At 38.3% G+C, this 24,786-nt stretch overlaps 1 protein-coding gene across 1 annotated transcript in view; it reads left to right on the top strand.

The window, feature by feature from the left end:
* Positions 1-24,411, top strand: part of SLC30A7 (solute carrier family 30 member 7) — an 85,242-nt gene extending 60,831 nt beyond the window's left edge. Inside the window, exons 9-11 of the mRNA XM_041748345.1 lie at positions 8,471-8,561; positions 14,132-14,281; positions 22,901-24,411. Coding sequence (XP_041604279.1) covers positions 8,471-8,561; positions 14,132-14,281; positions 22,901-22,948 — 289 coding nt within the window. The 3' untranslated portion in view covers positions 22,949-24,411. The remainder of the gene's footprint in view (positions 1-8,470; positions 8,562-14,131; positions 14,282-22,900) is intronic.
* The last annotated feature ends 375 nt before the right edge of the window (positions 24,412-24,786 follow it).

Here is a 24,786-nt window from a genome sequence, read left to right as displayed (position 1 = left end):
TTGGGAAGCATTGTGTGTTAATTGCTTGCCTACCTTTCTTCCCAAAAGGAATGCTTTTGGAAAGCAGGTACCACCATTCACTTAAATGGTCTCTCTGTTATGATGGTTAACATACCCTTTTTTTTTCCTCCCAGTTAACTGACCTTCATTCCTTCATTATCAAGTGGGGAAAAAAGAGAGAAAAGAGGGAAAGAATAAAAAAATACAAATAGTTGGGGACTGCCTCCTTCATTTAAGAGGGCAGGGAAGTTGCTGCATATTAACGACGCCCCTTTGCTACTTGTCTCTGGTATCCTTCATGGATGCTGGATTTCTTCAGAGGACCACACTCTAGAAGCAAAGCTCCATTACTATACGGTGAGGAAATATTATGGTTTGAATACCATGTAGATTGAATCAGTTACACGTAGATCCTTCTTTAACTCACATTAGACAGATACAGTTTAGCCCAGATTCCTCATAACCTTGTTGAACCTAGAGATTAATCAGCACTTTGGTTCCATTCCTTTTGGATTTTTCTTACTGACCTCAATGTCTTTTTGTTCTGAGTTAAAACTTGTGATCATTGAAGCTATCTGAATGATAATTAATTTGATTTTGATAGTTGTGATAAATATTTCTTGCCATCTTATCTGGTTTTTCTAAGCAAGATCCCGTGTCTTCACCTCTGTACTGTTTTCAAAATACAAATTTCCTTAAAGGACTTCATCTGCTGCTTTTGTCCATTCTGCAACTGCATTCAAATGGGTTGTAGAAATAGTGAGGAGGATCTTCCAGTTCTCATTATCTTTTTAATACAAGTGTTACCATATTTAATTCACAAATAATGTGAATTTATTCCTGCACAGTCTTCTCAAAACTATGTATTTTGTGGCTCTTTTTGCCCTCTTACTTCATTGGTTCCATTGTCTCTTCCCAGTTCTTACCTCTTGACAAGACATCAGTGTAAATTTGCATTCATTTTTTTATCTGCACCTTTGTTCATTATGGCTGCATCATAGATCATTTAATCAATTCATTCTTACATTGCTGGTGTGGTTTTAGTTTCTTATTCATGAGAATGAAGAAAAGAGCCTTTATAACATAAATCGCAAATCAAGTATTGGGAATGATGATTGCTTCTTCCTAAGCAATTCTTTCTCACTTGTACTTGAACAGAGGATAAGATACTATTGCTTCTATCTGTTAGGAATTCTTTTGGGGAGTGACTAAATTGAGGGAACCTTTATTGTTTTGTTATTTAGCTGTTACTTTGAAGGGTTGAAAGTCCTATCAAACAAAGGCTGTTCTATATTCTTAAAATCTTCCACTGTGTTTGAAATTTTAAAATAGATCATACATTCAGCAGACATGTGCCAAGTACTTATTAAAGTCCAAGTCCTGTGCTGGGCACTGGGAATAACAAGAACCATGACATGATCTCTGACTCTAGAAGACTTAATCATGATGAGACACTGTAGCGTAGTGCAGAGATCTTTAGCGTTGGAATTGGCACATCCAGCTCTGCCTCTTACCAGTGTGTAACAAAGAGCAAGTTGTCTTAATCTCTCAGAGATGGTTTTCTCTTCCATCAAATGAGAGAGTTGGCCTAAGTATCTCAAAATCTTGCCTATATCTGACATTCTGTCATTTCAGAATGGGATGTTTTCATTAAGGTTCCTTAAGGCTGGTGTGAAGATCAAATAAAAAATTTATAAAGCACTTTAAAAACTATTAAGTGTTGCCTAAACAAAGGCATTGCTAATTATTTACTAATTTGACATTATTTACTAGTGCTTTTGGTCCAAAGTCCAGACGCATTATGTGTTATACCGAAGTTCCAGAAGTTTAAGGAAAAGGAGGACCTTTTCATGACTTTGGCTCTGAGTTCTGGGGGTATTTTTATGGTATCTGATTATCACCATTATTGGCAAAAGTAGGTACTCTGTAAATGTGCATTGATTTAAACCATAGGTTTTGAAACTCAGTATAACTATAAGGTAAACCACAATCCCTGTGGTTTGGAGTTCTCTTCTATATTAGCCCCACGCTGGGCTTGGTCTCATAACTCTGAGATCATGACCTGAGCTGAAATCAAGAGTCAGGACCTTAACTGACTGAGCCACCCAGTTGCCCCTGCATTATAATTCTTGAAATTCTGGGTTAATATAGGTAATTGTTCATCGCTATGAAATAATTGTATTTGTGCAAATATGACTGCATATTTATAGCTTGCCATTGGACTACTGTGTCTAAACGTATATTTCAACTTTGGGTCACTTTTCTTTGGCTTTTTTCCACTGAACATTTTCAAGTATATGACATATATCAGACCTCTGAATTTATGGGTTCTTTAAGAAGTACAACTATCTTTTTCTAGGTTCATAGATTGCAAGAACCCCTAATAATATGGAGAAGGACTGAGCCCATAAGCCAATTTAAAATGTAATCATGTTTTAATTATTATAAGAGATGTTTATTCTCAGATCTAAGTAGTAGTTTCAGCTCTCTGAAATTTTTTATTGCTAAGCATTACAATTATCACTAGTGTGTTCTTCAAAAGTTTTCATATGTATGCCCTTTTCTTTTGTTTGGCTTGTTCATAATTACTGCTAGATAATTTACTGTTGAAATGGTGAGACTTTCAGTAAAAACTACTTCTAAAGTGAAATTTGAATATAGTTTCATTTGCAAAGTTACTGGCAATAAAAAGTAATAACTACTGCTTATCTAATCTGTTAGCATTTAAGCCTACATTAAGTTTATGTTTATGACTGTATGATTATAAATTTGATTTACCTTCAGCTTTTGAAGAATAAAACCATTACCCTGTTTTACTGGTAAACTCATATACCTAATGATTCATGTCTTTTATATATGCTAGGAAAATGGTGTTTCATTGTTAACATTAGAATTGAGTTAGTCAACCAGAAGTGAACCTCTAATTGTTTCCAAATGCTTACTTTTTGGGTTTGGATGCAGCTCTAAGTGTTAGCTCAGTCAGGAATTTGCTAAGCTTGTCTTTTTCCCCATATCCTTTCATTATGGGTAGATAGATAGATCCATGCTAAAATCTGTTTTATGATTTCCCATTACGATAGTTAATCAGAAAAATATGGACACAAACTCCTGAGCTAAACACAATTTTAAAAGGCAAAAATAAAGTTTCTGCAGGTTTCTTTTACATTTTTATGATCTTTGAAATTGTTATAGAAATTGACCTTGGTTCTAAATTACGTATCACCATGAGACTTAGCAAGCACCTTTCTCCTTCCACCACAGTTTCATGACCACAGTATCGTTATAGCTGAAATGCTTACATAATTTCAGAAGACAAAATTAGACAGAATTAGTGTGACACATCAGTGTGCTTTCATGAAATGCTTGCTGCTGTTGAATGTAAACATTTTATTAAAATCCTACTCTTTAAAAAAAAAGAAGAAAAGGGGCAGCCTTGGTGGCCCAGCGGTTTAGTGCCGCCTTCAGCCCAGGACCCGATCCTGGAGACCTGGGATCAAGTCCCACGTCAGGCTCCCTGCATGGAGCCTGCTTCTCCCTCTGCCTGTGTCTCTGCCTCTCTCTTTCTCTCTGTGTCTCTCATGAATGAATAAATAAAATCTTAGGGAAAAAAAAGGTTTGAATAAATTTATAGATGGTTCTGGATGACTTAAGAGACTATTAGGAGAATGTCCTTAAGGTTTGAAGGTTGATCTCTTCAAGGATTATTAAAACTTGGACTCAGTCATCTCTTTATTGTGTTTTAGCTCACACAAAAGTTAGAAAAATTACACTGTACCTAGGTATTCTAAAATATTAGGTATTACAAAAGTTATGATACCCTTTTTTGATATATAAAAGTAACCTTTTCTTTCATTTCCACATATATTCGTGCACTAGTATTCCTTGTAGTTTGACCATTTTTTTCTTATCAAATGAAAAATGAAGATGGAAGAAATTGCCTATTTAATTCACTTCCTTGTTTTACAGATGAGAAAACTGACGCTCTAGAAGGCTGTGCAATTTGTCCAGTTATTTAATGGCAGAATTAGACCCCAAGTATCATGTTTTCTATTTGAATGCATTTTCCACCTCAGATATCTTCAGGCATCATTAGCAGTTCCTTGGGATAAAGATTGAAGAGGAAATTATCAAAATAGTTTAATTTTTCTATATGCCTCCTAGACAGTCATAAAAACCCCTCTATTTTCTCAAACTTTTTTCTTATTCTAGGAGGACCATTTTGGTGCTTCATTTTCTAAAAAGTACAGTAAGAGGGGATCCCTGGGTGGCGCAGCGGTTTGGCGCCTGCCTTTGGCCCGGGGCGCGATCCTGGAGACCCGGGATCGAATCCCATGTCAGGCTCCCGGTGCATGGAGCCTGCTTCTCCCTCTGCCTATGTCTCTGCCTCTCTCTCTCTCTCTCTCTGTAACTATCATAAATAAATAAAAATTTAAAAAAAATACAGTAAGGAAAGTAGGAAAACATAAAAATTGTAAGTTAGATATAAAAACATTCCATGACTGATCCTTCCTTTTTCCTGAGAAATGATGGAGAGAGGAAAGAAAAATGTCATAATGGTTGAATTGTACCTTGTGAAACTACCATCATGTTTTTCTTTGTCTTTTTTATAAACCCAGGGCATCCTTACCTGTATAATACCAATAGATAGGAACAAATGCAGCTCTTCAGGTCAGATGAAGGAATAACTGATATTCTTTTATGTCAAATCCTTAATCCCGCTTCCAGTTTCTATCCATTTCCTCATTTTTTTTTCCCTCTAACATTACCATAGGCATCAGAATTTTTTTTTTTAGGGGCACAGAGAGGACATTTCATAAAGTTTGGAGAACAGTTTGGGATCCGGAAATATATCCTAGAAGGGGTGACACTTGAGACTTTAAAAAAAGAATAGAAGCCAGAGTAGGGCAGTTTAGGAACATTCTAGGCAGAGCTGACAGCATGAACAAAGCATAAAAAGAAGGAACAGGCAAAAGTAAAGTGCAAATGTGTTTGTTTAGAGGGCTTAAAATATGGGACTCCTGGGTAGCTTCATTGGTAAAGTGTCTGCCTTCAGCTCAGGTCATGATCCCAGGATTCTGGGATTGAGCCCCACATCAGGCTCCCCGGTCAGTGGAGAGTCTGCTTTTCCTTCTTCCTCTGAACCTACCCACTGCTTGTGCTCTTGCTTGCTGTCTCTCTCTCAAATAATCTTTTTTTAATCTTTAAAAAAAGGGGGGGGGCTTAAAATGTGAAGTGAGAATTGATAGGAAGGGCAGCTAGCTAGGCGAGGCAGATCTAAAAATATACCATTTTAAAGAGCTTACATTTAATCCCCAAGGTATTGAGGAGCTTTTCTGGGATTTTTTTAATGGGGAAGGGATAGGATCAGATACTGATTTTAGATAGTCTAATAGTTTTATAAAGAATGGTTGTAGTCATTACCTAAAGATACATAACAAATTATACAAAAACCTAGTAGCCAAAATAACAGGTGTTATCTTATAGTTTATCTTGGCTCAGGAACCTGCTCATAGCCAATAAGGCTCTCTGGCTCAGGGTCATTCATAAGGTGGCAGCCAGGGCTACAGTCATTCCAAGGTTCATCTGGGAGAGAATCCACTTCTAAGCTCACTGAAGTGGTTGTTGAAAGTATTGAGTTCCTTTTGTGCTATTGGACTGAGGCTCTCCATTCCTCTCCAGAGGCATCCTGCAGTGCCTTGTCACTTGGGCCTCTCTGTAGAATAGTTGAGAGCATGACAGCCAAGAGTGAAAACTAGAGCAAACAAGATGGAAGGCAGAGTCTTTTAATCTGATTTTAGAAGTGTCATCTTGTCACTTCCGCTGTACTTTTTTCATTAGCAGCAAGTGCAAGGTCCAGTCCACACTCAAGAGTAGGGGATTACACATGAACATGAGTACTAGGGAGGCATGGGCCATTGGGATCCATCTTCGAAGCTGCCGATCACAGTGGACTTGAAATAAGACTAGAGGCAAAAATGGCCCACTTGGGAGGCTATTATAATAACCCAAGTGAAGATGAGATTATTGTAGACGTGTAGTAGAATGAAGGGGAGGGAATGGAGTCGGGAAGTATTTAGGATGTTACATCATGAGAATTTGGTAAGTTAGAGCATGGGAGTTTTAAGGGAGAAGGAGGATTGAAGGGTGGCATCTGATGATTCTTAGCTCTTAATCTGACTAAAGAATGTTTTCATTTTGAATGTGACTTAACCTCCTATCTGCATTGAGTTTTTCATCTTCACTACTGCCATTCCCTCCACACTTCCTGTCTTTCGGATTTTGTCTCTTGATATTGTTTCACTATTTTTTTTTTTTAAGATTTTATTTATTTATTTGTTGATGAGAGACAGACAGAGAGAGAGGGAGAGAGATAGAGGGAGAAGCAGGCTCTTTACAGGGAGCCCCATGTGCGACTCGATCCCCAGACTGGGATCACACCCTCAGCCAAAGGTAGATGCTCAACCGCTGAACCACTCAGGCATCCTTGCCTGTTTCACTATTTCTTCACTATATCCAGTTAGACACCAGTTATTTCTCTCAGTATCTGTTTGATTTTCCTATTTGTTTCTGTTCCTGTCTTACTCATTATCCGAGTACTTATCACTGTGCACAGAAAGTGTGGGAGTGGACTTGTAATTGCTTCCCTGTAGCCATTGCCTATCTTCAGTCTAGATTTCTCAAGCATCTAATATTTATATACCTATCATTGATTTAACCAACAGGTATTTATTGTGGGCCCACTTTCTGACCAGAACTTTACTTGGCTTCCTTGGGAATATAATTGTGAACAAGACAAGCACTGTCTCTGTTCTCATTGTCTTCGTTCTTTTAATGTCTTCTTTTCCTTTCCACCTGTCAGAAATATCACTAAGTTTGGGAGCACCTGGCTGGCTCAGTCACAGGAATATATGACTTTGATCTAGGGGTCCTGAGTTCGAGCCCCATGTTAGGTGTAGTGGTTACTTAAATAACACTTTCTTAAAAAAGAAATATCACTAATTTGTGTGGTACATTTTAACTTCTGCCTTTCTTGAAATGTATATATGTTCCGTTTATCTCCATCTCCTACAGCTGTAACTAGGAGGGGTTTTACTTTGGAAATTTTGAGATTCTCCAAGTGTAAAAGAGAACACTAGCTTAAGCTATTAAGTTAAGGAAGCTATGTCTGACCTTTCTCTCAGTCTGGGTAGAGCAGTGCCTTGCCACCCTGACTCACTGGAATCATGTGGAGAGCTTTTTAAAACCAGATGCCTTGACCTTCTCTGAAAGATTCTGATCTAATATGTCAGAAATAAAAACAAGTAAGAGTAAGGTGAATTTGATGTCTAGATACTAAGAGAACTATTGCATTAGAGTCACTCTCATCATTATACTGTTAATTGTTTCTGTACATTTATCCAAATAGCTTAAAGCAGTAATTTCCACATACTGCTGGAAGACTAGCTGCATCAATACACACAGACATTTGGGCCCTATCACTAAAGGTGTTGATACACTTAGATCTGTGGTTATATCCAGGCTTCTGTATTTTTTATTTTTTTATTTTTATTTTTTTAAAATATTTTATTTATTCATGACAGACACGGGGGGCGGGGGGGGGGGGGGCAGGGACACAGACAGAGGGAGAAGCAGGCTCCATGCAGGGAGCAAGACTTGGGACTAGATCCCCAGTCTCCAGGATCAGGCCCTGGGCTGAAGGTGGCGCTAAACTGCTGAGCCACCCAGGCTGCCCATGTATTTTTTAAATAATGAAAGAAGACTGATATAAATTTTTAAAAATTAAAGAAAAATAAGGGATACCTGGGTGGCTCAGCAGCTGAGTGTCTGCCTTCAGCTCAGGGTAAGATCCTAGGATCCAAAATCAAGTCCCACATTGGCCTCCTAAGGGGGAGCCTGCTTCTCCCTCTGCCTGTGTCTGGCCTCTTTTTCTCTGTGTGTGTCTCTCATGAATGAATAAACAAAATCTTTAAAAAAATTTTTTTTTAATTAAAAAATGACTGATATATAATTGAGTTGTAAAAATATTAGATGAATGGACTAATGTACCATATTAATTTTGTGTGTGTGTATTCCTTTACATGCTCTTCAGTAACATACATGTAAATATTTGATAAACATTAAGGACCAGTCAGCCATGATATGCCTTATGGACTACTGTGGAAGATTCTGGCCAATTGAAGCCATATTTTAGATAGCAGTTGAGTAACTGCTATGTTTAGATTTTTAGATGCTCCAATACTATTCAGTAATATGGTTTCGTGTTTTATACATTGATGCATTTTATCTGGCTCTTTTATTTAAGAAAAAACTTAGTGATCACATGAAAAATTTAGAAAGACTATCTGCTTTTTCCTCATACTGTTCTGATAAATCTTGTTATATTCTAATATAGAGAGTTACATTATTACTTTCTTGCAGAATAGGATTGTCAGAATGTAGCTTTAATAAATTTTTTCTTTCTTTTCTTTAGTGTTATTCCTCTTTTAAGAGAATCTGTTGGAATATTAATGCAGAGAACTCCTCCATTGTTGGAAAATACTCTGCCTCAGTGCTATCAGAGGGTAAGTTTCAGAGCTTCCAAACCATTAGATTTTATGTTGTTTCCAAGCTGTTAGGGTTTTTAACTTTTACAAATATGGGTAGCATATGTGTATAATTTAGTATTTCTTCCAAGATTGAATACTAACCATGAGTGCCATTTAAACCAGAATAAAATCATTGGAAAATATTGAGCTTTACTAAAGAAAATGTGGTAGAAATTGTCCTCACTTAGAATTTGAACAGTTCTTTTAAAATATAGATACAAATTCCAGATGATATAAGTATTTATTCAACATATTTTTTTGAGTTCCTACTTTGTCTCAGATATCCTAATAAGGTACTAAGGGTGTAAGGAAGGATAAGCAAGACAGACGGTGTGTCTGTGTCAGTGTTTGCGATCTAGTGGCGAAAAACAGGCACTAAGCAATAAATTGATAAATAAGAAAATATCCATGATAGTTACTGTAACTGAAATAAAACAAAGTCATATGGTAGACATGGATGATTACCTTAGATTCACTCAGGAAGTCATATTAAAGAAAACTGAAACCTTGATGACAAGAAGGAGCCAGCCTTATGAAAATCCTGGAGAAGAGTATTTCAGGCAAAGGAACACTTTATGCTAATGCAGAAGTTCTACAGCTGGAACTCATTTAGAGTTGTGAAGAACAGAAGAAAAAGCCACTGTGGCTAAAGGATTTTTTTTTTTTTTTTTTGGCTAAAGGATTATCAATAAAGGGATGAGTGGCTGGAAAGAATGGTTGGGGCCGATCGTACAGAGGTTGTGGTCTTACTAGGAGGTTTAGATTTAATTTTAATCCAGTGGGAAGTATTAGAAAGCTTTTAGGCAGGGAGAGTGTCATAAAACTAATGTTTTTAAAAGATTATTCTGCTTGCTACTGGAGAACAAATTCTAGAGAGAATGAAAGCAAAGAAAATCAGTTATAAAGCTCTTGTCATCTAAGTGGGGAGAAATGGTGGTTAGGACTACAGAGGGAGTAGTGAATATGGAGGTAAGGACACATCTGGGATAAATTTTTAGAGATGGATTATATTAATGGAGGGGAGAAAAAGTGTTGACTCTCAACTAGGTAGATGCTGGTACCATTTGCTAGGGTTAAGGTTGTGTTGATGCAGGTTTGAGAATGGAAAATCCCCCCAAATCAAGAGTTCTATTCTGGATATGTTAAAATTGAAATGCCTGCTATATTCCCAGGGAAAATGTCGGTGAAGTAGTGGGATATACAAATCTGGTGTTTTAGAGACAGAGTAGTACTAGGAAGAATTTTGAAGCATCAATAAATGAATAATTTTTAAAATATGAGGATTATGTGAGATTCCCTTCGGAGAATTAAGCTATCTTCTTTTTAGCTCTCCTTTCAGCTCCAGGTTTACAGCACAGGTGGTGGAAAGGCAGGGAAAGGAGTGGCTAGGAAGGGAGCTGGAAAACCAGAAGAGCGGAGTCTCTCAGAGCTGAGGAAGGAAGCAGTAGTCCACTTTCTGTAGAGCAAGCAAGGTAGGAATGGAGAGTAATTATCAACTGACTTCGTGAACTCAGCTAATGACCTTGATGAGACCAGTTTCAGAGGAGTTTGGAGAGGAGAGCATGATTTGAGTAGCTTAAGGAGAAAATGAATAGTAACTACAGACAATTTTAAGAAGTGTTGTTAAAGGAAGCAAATAAGTGAGTTGGCAGCCTGAGTATGGATGTAGTATCAGAGCAGGGGCAGTTTGTTTTTAAAATAGGAGATTCTAGAGTACTGCTATCCCATAGAACTTTCCCCAATAACAGAAATACTGTATAGTCTACACTGCCCAGTATAAAAATCACAAGCAAAATGTGGCTGTTGAGCACCTGATGTAAGGCTAGCACAACTGATCTTTTAATGTATTTTAATTCTCCTGTATTTAAACAGCCATATGTGTCTGGTGATTTCCATATTACACAGTGCAGTTCTGGAGCATGTTTGTTATTGATAGGAAAGGGCCATCCTAGAGAAAGAAATTGATGATACGTTAGTAAAGGTTGCAAGAATGAAGCTCTTGAGAAGATGAAAAAGGATTGAACCATGGGTACCTGGATAGCTCAGTTAGTTAAGCAGCCAACTCTTCATTTCAGCTCAGGTCATGATCTCAGGGTGGTGGGCTGTTTGAACTCCGAGTAGGTACAGAGCCTTTCAGATTCCCTCTCCGCCCCTCCTTCCTGCCTTCCCTCCCCACTTACATTCTCTCTCACTCACTCTCTTAAAAAAAAAAAAAAAAAAAAGATAGAACCAAAAGCACTGTGGAGAAATTCAGTGTAGATGGGAGCCAGGGATAGCGTATCCCTGGAAGAGAGGCAGAAAGTGCTGACATATTTGAGGATCAACTGGTAGATTTGGTGGTACAGGATAAGGGATTTTTTTTTATGTACTTCTATTTTATCATTTATAAGGGAGTGTAATAAAAAAGATTAGAATGCCAGAGGAAAAAGGAGAAGGTGTAAAAGGGGTTTTTTTGAGATAGGGAAACTGAATTGTTGCCCATTTGACATTTGTGGTTATGATTTTAAGGTAGGGTAGTCATCATAACTGTGGAAGAGGAAGGAGCAGTTTATGGATGCTTACTATAAGCTGCTCCCTGTACTAATTGTTTTATGTATATCATTTCTGGTCTTCATTACATCCACACAGGCTAAGTTTTATTTTTCTTTCTATAGTAAAATTGAGGTTTAGAGAATTTAAGTAACTCATGCAAAGTCACAAATGCTAGTGGCTGGGCAACCCAGATGACTCAGCGGTTTAGTGCCTGCCTTTGGCCCCAGGGCGTGATCCTGGAGTCCCAGGATCGAGTCCCACGTCGGGCTCCTTGCATGAAGCCTGCTTCTCCCTCTGCCTGTGTCTCTGCCTCTCTCTCGGTCTCTCATGAATGAATAAATAAAATCTTAAAAAAAAAAAAAAAAAGCAAACAAATGCTAGTGCTGAATCAGGATTCCAATCCATATCCATCTGATTCGGAAGCTCATGCCCGTTCTATTTTACCCACTGTCAGAGTAGGAAAAGCTTCTATAACTAAACTTCCCCCTATTTTTTAACTTGAGGAGAGTTAAAGCCAGTTTATATAGGAACATTGCTTAGTCTTAACTACAAGAGGACTTGCATTCTTAGAGGTAGAAGAGCTCTATTTATATTTAGTTGGTTGTTTCATTCACAGGAGACCATCCCATGAGGATGCCATTCAGAAAAATGTAGGGTGATAGCAGGTTCAAGCCACTATGTCATCAGAGTCCTGAAAGAGAAGAAGTCCACCTTGACCTTTTCCCAGTAAAAGCATTTTAAAAAGGGCACAGTGGATGTTGTCTCAAATTTCCTACCAACTGCTTAGGAGTCTATAGAAAATAATGCCTACATTTATCACATTCTGATAAAAATGAATATGTTTGTTAGATCTCAGTTCAACTTTTTAATTAACATCCCAAATAGGCTGCTTAAAAATTAGAGAATCTCAGAATTGAAAAGATCTCGTCTTTTTGTTAATAGGTATTCTACCAGGTGTGAGGTGGTATATCATTGTGGTTTTTGACTTGCATTTCCCTGATGATTAGTGAGTTGAGCACCTTTCACTGTTGGCCATCTGTATATCTCCTCTGGAAAAATGTCTATTCTGATCCTCTGTCCATTTTTCAATCAAACAGTTTGGTTTTTTACTATTGAGTTGTGTGAGTTCTTTTTATATTTTGGATATTAACCTCTACCTTTTCAGGGGTTTTTTACCTTTTCAATTTTTAATGGTCTTTAACATTTTCTATTTTTTTTCTCGTAATGGCATTTTCTACATCTCCAGAAACTTATCCATTTTGTCTGGGTTTTCAAATTGTGTGGTTTTGTGTGTGCATGTGTGTATTATATATATACTGTATATTGTATATATATTATACACACAATTTACCAAGCACTTACTTGGGTTAGGCATAGTTTTAGATGCTAAGGATACAAAACATAAAAAGAATAAAAATAAATCCCTGCCCTTATCAAGCTTAAGTTCTGCTGGAGAGACAGGCAATAAAAAATGTAAATGATAAATGAATAATGCAGTGAGTGAGATTATGCTCCATAAAGCAAAACAAAGCAGAGAAACATAAAAGTGAAAACATTATTTTAAGTAAAGTAAGAGAATACCAAGAGTATGAGAGTTACAGTAACTGACTGAGAAGATGACATCCAAGTAAAAACCCAAACAAGTGGACTGAGTAGAAATCTGGAAGGAAGGACACTTCAGGCAGAGGGAATGGCAAGTGCTCCGAGGCAGGAGTGTGCCAGACTTCTCAGCCAATGGTGAGGAGGCTGGTTTAGCTGAGGAAGAAGGAGCAAGGGGACGCGGAGTAGGAGAGCATGTGATTAGAAAACAAGCAAGTCATGTGACAGCGGGTCCATGTAAGTCATTGTGCACACTTTGATTTTCATTCAGAGTAAGGTGGGAAGCCGTTGGAGGATTTTTGAACAGACAAGTGGCAGCATCTGACCTAAAGTAGCAGGATCGCACCAGGGATACTGTGAGGAGAATAGATGGGAGAAGTCCCAGACCAGAGACACACCGGGTTTACACTACAATATTATTACACTGGCTCTGTTACAATAATCCAGACGAGAGATAATGCTGCCTTCAGCTGGGCTGATAGCAGTAGAGACGGTGAGAATTTGTTTGGATTCCACTTAGTGGAGATACTTTGTATATTCACAAGCTACACATTCATATAATATTCCCTTTTATGGTTTTTAAAATCCGTTGTTTGTAGCCGTTCTCCGTTTTTCATTCTGGTTTCTGTTTTTGTTTTTTAACCTCCATTGGAATTTGTCTTGCCAGTGGTTGTCAGCCTTCGGTTATGGAAACTGTAAGGAACCACTGGAAACACTAAGAGATGTCACTCTTCTTTTTGTTGTTGCTTGATTCAGAGAAGGGTGTATGTTGGCATTTAGCTCCTTGGGGGCTTGGGGATGCAGAGGGTCCTGTAGTTTCTGACACAGGGAAGAACCGTCCTGTCCAAAATATGTTCCATTTGAGAAGCACTGACTTCTCTACTTCCTTGATCTTCCAAAGAACAAGTTTTTTGATACTGTGAATTCTGATAGTTTCTAAATCTCTGGACCATTGATTTCTGTTCTTTATTTCCTTCCTTCCTATTTCTCTGAGTTTACTGGGTTGTTATTCTTCTCGTTTCTCAGCTCTTTTGTGTTTATACATGTTCTCTGATCAATGTACGTGAAAATGTAAATTTCCGTCTAGGAGCTGTCTCAGCTGTACCCTGCAAAGTTTGGTATGTGATTATTCACAAACACCTGCCATGGTACATAATAAGTACTCAATAAGTATTTTTTAATTAATTAAAGCAATCTCTGACCCCTCCTTTGAACTAGGGAATAGAATCTGTATTTCCTGATATATTACGTAATAATTTAATAGTATTATAGCTAATAATCTAAATAGCAATTTAGCGAACTGTGGCATAATAATAATAATAATAATGATAATTAATAATAAAACAGCGTACATAATAAAATGAGGGGGCCCTTGTATTTGATTGTGATGTTCATATCTGCCTTTTCTGTTTCAGGTGCAGCAGTTGCAAGGAGTTTACAATTTACAAGAGCAGCACTTCTGGACCTTATGTTCCGATGTTTACGTTGGGACCTTGAAATTAGTAGTAGCCCCTGATGCTGATGCCAGGTGGATTTTAAGCCAAACACATAATATTTTTACTCAGGTATGACTTTTTCATTAACTTCTTAAGGATTTTTTAATTTATCTTATCAAATATTTACTACTTAACATATTAAATATATAAATATATTTAAATTTTTATAAATACATATTTCTATAAATATTTTATATATACATGCATATATATATCTGTATGCACAATGCTGTGAGGAAAGCATAAAAGTACCTTTTTTCAACCATACAGTCAAAATTGGGAATTCTTATTTTAGTTCTTAAGATAGTCCTGTTCTCTCATTATGCTGATTTGAATTCCTTTAAGAAAAAGTAGATTCTCCTTTACTGTATATCCTTTATAAGACATATTAAATACTGTTTAAAGCCAAGAACTAAAACAACCTTTGGAATGAGAATAATGCCTTGTCAGTGGCTTTAGCTAAAAGTAGATAGACTATTTTAACGTTTTTTGTGTGATAGCAAAGCCATAGTTCTGTGTAATTTAAAACCTTAATATGGAAAAATAAATAATAAATAAAAGCTTAATATGCTGTTGTATTTGGGATCAATTATTCAATGAATGCCTACAGCCAAATTATTTTCACTCGATGCTTATGCTGTCATGAGTTGACATAGTCATGTGACTGATAGTCAATTTAAGAGGGATATATGTTATCCTATATCTGTTGGAAGAATAAGAACATCATGTCAAGAACATCTAGGGAAAGAGTGAGAGAATACAAATTCTTTTTTCATTCTAGTTTACTAGAAATATTTGGCGAATAATCTAGCCAAAATTATCTAATACATAGATCTAAAGAGGAACTGTTTCCATGCCTTAAAAATCTGTGCTTAAAAACTGGTGTGTGCCTCTTGATGTGATGTAGTGAAAGTGTGTGGTACTTTTGCCAGAAATGGTTAATGTGAATCTAATCACTAGCAAACAACCAGACAAATCCAGCTTGTAGAAACTTCTCTAAGACTGTTAGCCTAGATTCTTACCAAGTATCATTGTCATGAAGGGGCAGGGGGGAACGGTGGGGGATTATGCTAGATTAGAGAAGACTTCACAATTAAATGCAATGTGTTATCCTTGATCGAATCTTAGATTAGAAAAAAAAAACAGGCACAAAGGAAATTATTGGGTAATTGGAAAATCTGAATATGGACTATGTAATAGTTCATAATAATCGTGTAGGTATGATAATGGATTGTGGTTATCGAAGAATGTTCCCATTCTTAGCAGATCCATGCTGAAGGATTTAGTGGTAAAGGACCAGGATGTCTAATTTTCAAATATTTCAGCAAAGTAAAAAGATTACAAATAAATACACTTACAGAGAAATAAAGGAAATGTAGCAAAACATTAGCAACTGGTGAATATGGGTGATTTTATTTTTTCAAAATAAAAAAGTTAAAAAAAAAATTAAAACTTTGGAGGCTCCTCATTGCCACCAGGATAAAACCCAAACTTTTTAGCATGACCCAAGTAACTCTTCAGGCCTCCTGCTATTCATTCCCATATACTTCATACCCCTCCAGATTATTTATTTTTCTGTGTGGGACAAAGATCCTGCTCTAACATAGAGGTCCAAGTCAGTTTTTCTCTCTCTGAGTCCTAGAGACCTCTCTAAACCACATTACTTTATCTTGTGATATACATATTTATCTGCAGGTTTCTTCCAAACATCATCATTTTGCATTTCCAATGCTTAGAAAAATGTGCATGTATAATAAATTTGTTGAAAAAACAAAGTCTTAAAACTGTATTTGACCAACACCATCTTTACTGCTAAGTATGGAAAAATATGGTTGGGTTCCCATTCGTCTTTTTAGCCACAGCATGAAAAGATCGTAATGATACACAGAAATAGAGAGATTGACAGAGACAGACGCGTAGATGGAAAGGAGAGAGGGAAAGGATGAGAGGGAGAGAAACAGGACACACCATATTTTCAGACACAGACAACAGAACATAATATGCGTTTATTAATTTTTAAAGGTTTTATTTATTTATGAAAGACACAGAGAGAAGCAGAGACATAGGCAGAGGGAGAAGCCAGCTCCATGCAGGGAGCCCAATGTGGGACTCCATCCTGGGACTCAGGGATCATGCCCTGGGCTGAAGGCGGCGCTAAACCACTGAGCCACCCAGGCATCTCTAATATGCTGTTTAAATTCAGGATCTTAGCATAAATTAAATGATCTCTCTTCTCTAATAATGAGAAAGGTATGGTTACGTTCCTTTGGGAATAAGTAATGAAATAATTTTGTGTGTAGACAACAGCAAAGCTAGCTGCTACAAAGCAGTATGCTGGTACCACTTACTCCAGAATTTTAAGAGCTGGGTCTCGGGACACCCGGGTGGCTCAGCGGTTTAGCGCCACCTTCAGCCCTGGGCATGATCCCGGAGACCCAGGATGGAGTCCCACATCGGGCTCCCTGCATGGAGCCTGCTTTGCCCTTTGCCCATGTCTCTGCCTCTCTCTCCCTGTGTCTCTCATGAATAAATAAATAAAATAAAATAAAAAAATAAAAAAAAGAACTGGGTCTCTTCTTGAACAGACATGCTAAGTCTGCATGACTTCCATGTCTTCGGGACACATGCAAGAGCTTCACAGTGTGTCTCTGGCCTTCTCATACCTTCTTCCTGTTTTAGAGGCAAGAAGAAAATGTGGCTGCAAATAACCTTACTTTTCACTGTCATTTCTACATCATCATTCTCTCCTTGACCTTTGTCTCCTAGTTATCAGAGTCCTTCCACCCTCCCAGTGTGAGCTTCTGTTGACCTCCAAGCCATGCCACCATCACTCTTTCTGAGGCTTGGGCACTGAGTCATGGTTTTCCCTCTGAGAACCAATGCCATTATGTCTAAGTTTAGAAATGCACAAGCAGCCGTGTCTGTGCTCAGGAACTGCTGAAGTTGTAACTGAAGTAGGTGGAGGGGAGGCCCTTCTGGTAACATTAGACATCGTGGCTTTTAAAATGGCCTGATCTGAAAGTTTATTCAGCTGCTTCTTTGGTTTTGGAAACTGTATTTGGGTTCTGAAATTTTTAAGCCCTGAAAAATATTTTCAGCCTTCTCATCAGCCAAGGTCAAGCCCGCTCTGTTTCATTCCTTGTAGAGCAGAGGGCCTGGCAGTGAAGATGGGTTAACCAATTTTTTCTAGAGGGGAGGGGGAATCATCCTCCTAATGACTTTTAATCCGTGCCATTAATGAGTTTTTAAAAAGATTTTATTTATTTATTCATGAGAGACACAGAGAGAGACACAGAGACATAGAGGGAGAAGCAGGCTGCTCCAGTGGAGCCCAACGTAGGACTGAATCCCAGGTCTCTGGGACCATGCCCTGAACTGAAGGCAGACACTGAGCCACTAGGCAACCCCTGTTAATGATTTTAAAGCTGCTCAGGGATCATGGTTTCAGTTCTGACCTATGCAGGACTGAAGTTCGAAGGACCCAAAGAAGGATTTACTCAGTAACAAGTTCTACCTTTTGGTTTTATGGCATTTTCAGGTATCTTTCTTATAACTGAGCTTAAATCAGAATTTAAGTCATAGTTTTTGGTTTAAAAAGTTGTACTTGGGACGTTTGGGTGGCTCAGGCGTTGAGCATCTGCCTTTAGCTCAGGGTGTGATCCCGGGGTCCCAGGATCGAGTCCCACATCGGGCTTCCTGCATGAAACCTGCTTCTCCCTCTGCCTGTGTCTCTGCCTCTCTGTGTGTCTCTCATGGATAAATAACTAATGTTTAAAAAAAAAAGTTGTTCTTGTTAAAATAGAGATATGAAAATAAGTTTAAACTGAAAAGACTAACCTCAGCTTAAGAATTTCAAGTTTGTATTCTGTTGATAAAACTATAAGCTTCAGGACTATTTTAGAACTGTCCGTTTTATTCTCATTTTCTATGGTATCAGCCTTTAATGGCCAGCTAAGGCTGTGTGTGCATGAATATAGTAAAACAAGTGAATTGGTGAATTTAGATTCCTTTGGGGTTATTAGGTAAGGGATAATCCAATTTTTAAACTACGGGGTTTTCTTTTGGCATAGAAAAAGTTCTCTCTCCCATTCTCCCCTAACTTTTTAAAAATGAGTTCTTGGTTGGGAATTGATGAAATACAAAACTTATCTTTTATATTTAGTCTATGAACAAGAGAAAGTAGGATACTGGATTAAGATGGCAATTTAACCTTTTATGGGTCTCTCAAACTTGCTGATATCATCTGTTAATTTTTTTAATATACTGTTTTGTTAGAAATACTGTTTGAAGAAAAATCTCGAATGTACTTCCGCTTCATTGCCCTCTTCAGTTCCACAAAGCAGAGAAGACAATCCAGCCTAAGTCATGCTGTTTACTCCCTGATAGGACTTCGGTCTTGGTTTCTTTCATCTCTTCTCCTCTCCTGCCTATTTGTTTTGCATATTATAAATCCTGAGCCCCCAGCTTCCTGCTGCAGCTTTTTGTGTCCTATCTACTAGCCTCAAAATAGAATTCACCCTGATACCCAGGAAGGAACCAGAAAGCCTCCTCACATGCCCAAATAGGAGTTCCCCAAGTTTCAGGAACCTCCCGGTCCTCCAAGCTGCTGATCCCTTCCTGCCGCCGGAGCTTGGGCAGCGGGTGGGAGAAGCTGCCGCCACGCTCGCGGCCCTCCGGGCTGTGGAAGGTCGTCATCTTTCCTAAGTGGCAGGGTCGGCGTCCGCCTGCCAGCCCTCCCCTCCCCTCCCCCTCCCGTTTTCCCTCCCTCCCCTCCCCGTTCCATATCCCTTCTGCTCCCCCTCCTTCCCCTCCCCCTCCTGTTCCCTCCCCTCCCCCTCCTGTTCCCTACCCTTCCCCTCCCTTCCCCCTCCTTCTTCTGTTCCCTTTCCCCTGCCTCCTCCCCTCCCTTCCCCCCCTTCCCTCCCCCTTCCGTTCCCTTCCCTTCCCTTCCCCCTTCCCTCCCCTCCCCCTCCCGTTCTCTTCTCCTCCCCCTCCCCCATCCCCCTCCCCCATCCCCTTCATCCCGGGTCTGCCAGAACCCAACCTCCCGAGCAGCCTGGGGGAGGCCAGCAAGGCCCTGGGTTTGTGGTTTGTATTAATCCGAGCCTCGAGCCCTGGTCGGGCTGGTAGGTTGATAGAGCCCGGGGGGGGGGGGGGGGGGGCAGCTGGGCCCTCGGGGAGCCCCCCCCCCCCAGCGCTGTGACCGCTGCCCCGCGCCTTGGTCACGACAGGTGCTGCTGTTCGCGGGTCCCGGAAGGAAGCCGGGCCCAAGCTGCTGCTCGCAACGTGTAATTTTGTCACATTCACTCACCGTTTCGCTAATTCCGAGATGGTTTAGGTTTCACACGGAAGACTAAGGCAATTTTCAAGACCTCATTTTAAAAGCGTGAAGATTAATGTTACATGTTCCGTCAGAAACTAAAGTGGAACGTTTCTGTGGAATTGTTAGTATAAACCAGTAATTTTCTACAGCCATATTCTTGTGTATTTTTCCTTTCTTTTTTTTTTCTTTTGCTTCTGATTTGTTTTCCTTTCCACAGCATTGAATTGAATATTTATAAGCCTGGGGCACCAAGTTAATATTTTTTTTCTTAAGAGCCCGCGTGTTTAAAAGAACAGGCTTGGGGCACCTGGATGGCTCAGCGGGTTAAGCGTCAGCCTTCAGCTCAGGTCATGACCTCGGGGTCCTAAAATCGAGCCCCACATTGAGCTGAGCAGAGAACCTGCTTCTCCTTCTCCCTCTGCCTCTGCTTGCTCTCTTTCTGTCTCTCTCAAATAAACAAAATCAAATAAACAAAATCTTTAAAAAATTATAGTCTTAACGATTTTAAAAAGTGTTGACTGAATTATGGTTTACATTACTCTCCTGGCGTAAGACACAATGAATATGATATGGTTTTCACTTTTTAAAGAAAGGGCTTTTAAAGACCAGACTAGGCTCTGACTCCTGGGGCCGTCCTAGTGGTACCAAGTTTGACGCAACCAAGACCTGTTCTGATCTGCTGAAGTATTTGTCTCATATTTATGGTCTGGATAAACTGTATAGAAAACCTAGTTTGCACTCAGGGAGGAGGTGACTCACTATAGGATTCTTTGGAAATTTTGCTTCTCTCTCTACTTTGAAGGACATTGAGAAAGGAACATGGGAAGCTGGAAAACTTGAAGCCATCCCCCTCAGGACAGCTGGTTGAAGCAAAATGACTTTTTCTGTCAGACTGAGCTTTTATGTAAAGCTGTAGCCCCTCAGGGGAAAGATATAAGCTTGAGTAATTAACTCATGATTATGCAAAGAACAATTTACCTAGCCTCTTTGTTTTTCCTCTTTTTTATTGCCTTGGGCTAACCTCATTTCTTATTATCATCTTCATTGTATTGAGGGGGGGGTGAGGGAAGGGCAGGCACAATAATAGGAGCCCAACTTATTTTGACCATTTTACTTTCATTAACAATTTTGTTAAGAGAGAAAAGGAATTAGCCAATTTACTTGGGCAGTAGCTTTTTTTTTTTCCTTAGGATTAGATACACAAGAATTTCAAAGAAGAGTTCCTTAGTTATTTTGGAGACCATCTGTAAAATCAAATAGACTTAGGATGAATCATAATAATTTTTAATAGCCTTTTATAGCATATGAAATCCTTTCTCATATATTCACATATATTCCTTACAGTGGTGCCTGAGATGTAACATGGGTTTATTAAATACTTGTCAAATTTTGGATAAACATAGAAAAGTTTTGTGAAATAAGTAGACTTGGTATCTTTCAGTGCTTTTTTAAAATGAGAAAAACTAAGGTTTGGTTTTAAATCTTAGCTCAAAAATCATACAGATATTACTCTTTTTTTCCTGCCATAAGCCTCTTCAAGGAAAGGCTGCTATTAAGTGTAGTTTCCATAAATTTGAAGAACAAATAACAATTTTGAATAACAACTTTAACTTGACCACAGCAAGGATTTTTAAAGTTTATTTTATTTACTTATTTTTTTAATAAGGAAAGAAAGCTAAAATGTTTTCTATGTTAGTGACCTTCTAGGGTCTAACCAGCTTTTTATTCCATTTGAATATTCTCTGCTCTTCTCACACATTCATTAGTGTTGTGCAGAGCCCATCCATTTATGCTAGGATAAAAAAACATGCTAAGAAGTAGTGTTGATATATTTTTATCCCCCACTCTGTTTTTTTTTTTCCTTTCCATTAATATTCTAATATACCTTTCATTCTATGGTACTGAAAAGAAAATGCTTATTATAGCTACTGTATGCTTTAATTTTTAAAAGTTATTTTTATTTGAAAGAAGGAATTTAGTAGAATTTCTGTTCATCCAATAAACAACATTTATTGATCACTTATTATGTGCCAGGCACTATTTGAGGTGCTAGGAGTCAGCAATGAAAAAAAGACAAAATCCTTTTTTTTTTTTTTTTTTTTTGTAGAGATTACATTATATAATGGGTGAGCCAGAGTAAATACAGCAATGGAAGTGATGTAATGTGGTCAGATTCTGGGATTGTGCTATTTGAAAGTAAGGCAAGCAAGTTTTTCCTAATAGGTTGGGTGGTGAGAGAAAAAAAGGTCTTTAAATTGTAACATAAAGGATGGAACTGTACAAGATCACCAGGCTTGAGGGGAGGAAAGAGTTTTGTTTGGCTCTGTTTTAATCCTTGTCAGACACCCAGGTAGAACTGTCAGGTAGATGGCAGGTGGGTTCCAGTGTAGGAGTGTAAATAGGGGAGGTGTGAGCATACAGATGGTGCCAGAGGTCTAGATACTAGATGAGATCAGATAGGGAGCAAATGTAGAAAAAGAAGGAATCTGAGTACTGAGCCTTTGGGTATTGGCAGTGCTTAGTGCTCAAAGGTAGAAGGAAGAACCAGCAAAGGAGATTGAGGAAGACTGATAATCGAGGTAAAGGGTCACCGGCGAGTGTTCCCCAGAAGCCAAGCCAGAGAAAGCGTGTCAGTTGGAGAGAGTGAGCGCCTGTGTCCTTGTTGCCCATAGAGTAAATGCTAAGAGGCCCGACGGATGAGCACTGATCTGAGCAACTTGGAGGTGACCTTGACAAACAGCTTTGCAAAGTGGTGGGTGGCAGTAGTTCAGTTGAAATGTGTTCAAGGGAGAAGAGAGAAAAGGAACTGTAGGAAGCAAATATACAAAAATAATATCGGAGCGCTGGGAGCAATTTTGAGAGCAGTCCTTGAACAGCAGGTTCATATCCAAAACTGAAGAGAGGCGTTAGAATGTGAAGTAATTAAATAACCAACAGATGGTCATACTTAAGTATTTACTAAGCATCCATCCCAGGAAAATTGAGACTGGATCGATTTATGATTTTAGTAGCCAATTAGGCAAGCACTGTCATGTTCTCTAACAGAGTGATAGAAGCTGCGTAACCTCATTGTTCCAGATTTCACTTGGACACGGTTTGTAATCAGTAGCGTGGCTTTCTTCTGTAGAGGTAAATGGAGGATCTTTTTGCAATTATGAATGTACTTATTTCTAAGATAAAATTATTGGCCCTTTCTGATGAAAAATGGAGAATCATTTTCCAGAGGCAGAAAAGAAAAATAATGCTTTCCTTTTTCAAAAAAAAAAAAAAAAAAAAGAGATTGTTTTCTATTACTTTTCTGAAATGTGTAGTCTGCTATTGGTTTGTCTGATTTCCTGATTTTTTTTTTTTTTTTGACTTTTCAGGCTGGAGTGAGACAGCTTTATGTACAGATTGACTTTGCAGCCATGTAATGAATGAAAAGAAATGATCCTTTTTGGGGGACCTGATATTTCCGGTACTGTACAATCCAAAACCTTGTACCTAGCTTTTTAAAACAGAAAAATCATCACTCTAATTTCCCAGCACCAAGTAGGCCAGGTAGCCTCAGCAGTTGGTGCTCTGCCGGGAGCTCACGGCTAAGGGATCAGAATTAAGAGGATCTCTCCTGGACTTTTGGTTTTGTCTTTGTGCTCTTCCCTCCAAATCATTTTGATTTCTGAGGTTTGCAGTTTTGTTCCAGGATGTTACTTTTTATTTGTTTACTCTTTTTTTTTTTGGTCATTTCAAAAATGCCCTTACTTGTAGTCGTCATCCTAGCCAGTAAGAATTCAACTGATGGGCTTCCAGTCATCTGGAAATGTCTTCACTGAAGCTGCTGGAAACCACTGCTTTCATTTCCACAAAATTAGTGTTATTAAAAAAAAAAAAAAGAAAGAAATGGATATTGTTTTATATATAATGTCACAATGGTTGACATTCTTCGGTATAATTTTATGTTTGTAAAATTGTTTGTACCTTGCAAACTTATGAACCAAACCATATTGGGTTTTCAAAGTGCCTTTGTATCAGAAAATGTATTTGCCAGCATAAAAATGTACCGTCAAAAGGTCATGCATATTTTTTTTTTTTTATGGATGGTTCTATAATCTGTACAAAGTAAGACTTGGTAAGTGATGTATACAGATTGTGTACTTCCAGCATAGGTTTAACTATATGAAGTTTCCTCTTATTACTCTATATCATCAAAAATACAAGGTGTTTGGCTTTCTAAATCAATTATCACATTAAATTATTCTGTGGACTGTGTTTTCAAAACTTTGCAAATGCATCTGTTATATAGACGATTATTTTGACTTACTTAAAGCATCTGCTAAGTCCCAAATTTCTCTGAAAGCTACTGTGTTTGTGAAAACTTCCCTATACGTCTCCTTGTTGTTTTTATGGGTTTTATTTTATTTTTATTTTTTTAGGTAGAGAGGAGAGAGAGCAGAGGGGCATAGGGACAGAGGGAGAGAGAGAATCTTAAGCAGGCTCCACACCCAGTGCAGAGCCCCACAGGGGGCTGGATCTCACAACCCTGAGTTCATGACCTGAGCTGAAATTAAGAGTTAGACGCTTAACCAACTGAGCCACCCAGGCACCCCTATGGATTTTATTAATGAAAGGCAATGTAGAGTGAAAACAGAAATGGTTGTGACATTACTTTGTTTTTTCATTCTTCAAATGCCAAGTCATTCAAATGCCAAGTTTTATTTTCTGGTGCAAGCATTGTACAAATACAGTTGCTTTAAGAAATCCTAAAAGCAGCATTTTATTGAGTTTGAACTATTGAAGATACAGATCAATTGTGAAAAACAGGTGTCTTAGAAGTTAATAAATAAGTTGATTTCTAGGTTCTTGTGTATTTGAAAAATAAAATTGTGATTTGAGATGACAAGTGCTTGAACAGTCAGATATTCTGTTTTTGAAGAAATATTGATCTGGATAGACATTTACCCATTGTTCTTCATTTTATCATAATGTATGTTCCCTTTTAACTTTAAAAAACTGAAAGTTCTTTGGTAGAAAAAACTCTGTAGGCTGGAAACAATTGTTCAGAACGTACACCCATGATCCTTTTCTCACCGAGGAGGTAGAAATCACTGTTGATTTTGTCTCTTTCTCCCAGTTTCCGATCTACAATTTATGAACTAAAGTGTATTAGGAAAACTAGACAACTTTATGCTTCTCTGAACTGCTGTGGATTACTACGAGCTGTTGACAGCCTCCTTTTTGCGGATTAAGCAGTATTCTCAAAGTCTCCTTACTT

Source organism: Vulpes lagopus, chromosome 3 (genome assembly GCF_018345385.1).
Source record: "Vulpes lagopus strain Blue_001 chromosome 3, ASM1834538v1, whole genome shotgun sequence".
In the NCBI taxonomy this organism is placed as follows: Eukaryota; Metazoa; Chordata; class Mammalia; order Carnivora; family Canidae; genus Vulpes; species Vulpes lagopus.
Note: the sequence above shows the minus strand (reverse complement) of the source record. Positions and strands in the feature narration are given on the sequence as shown.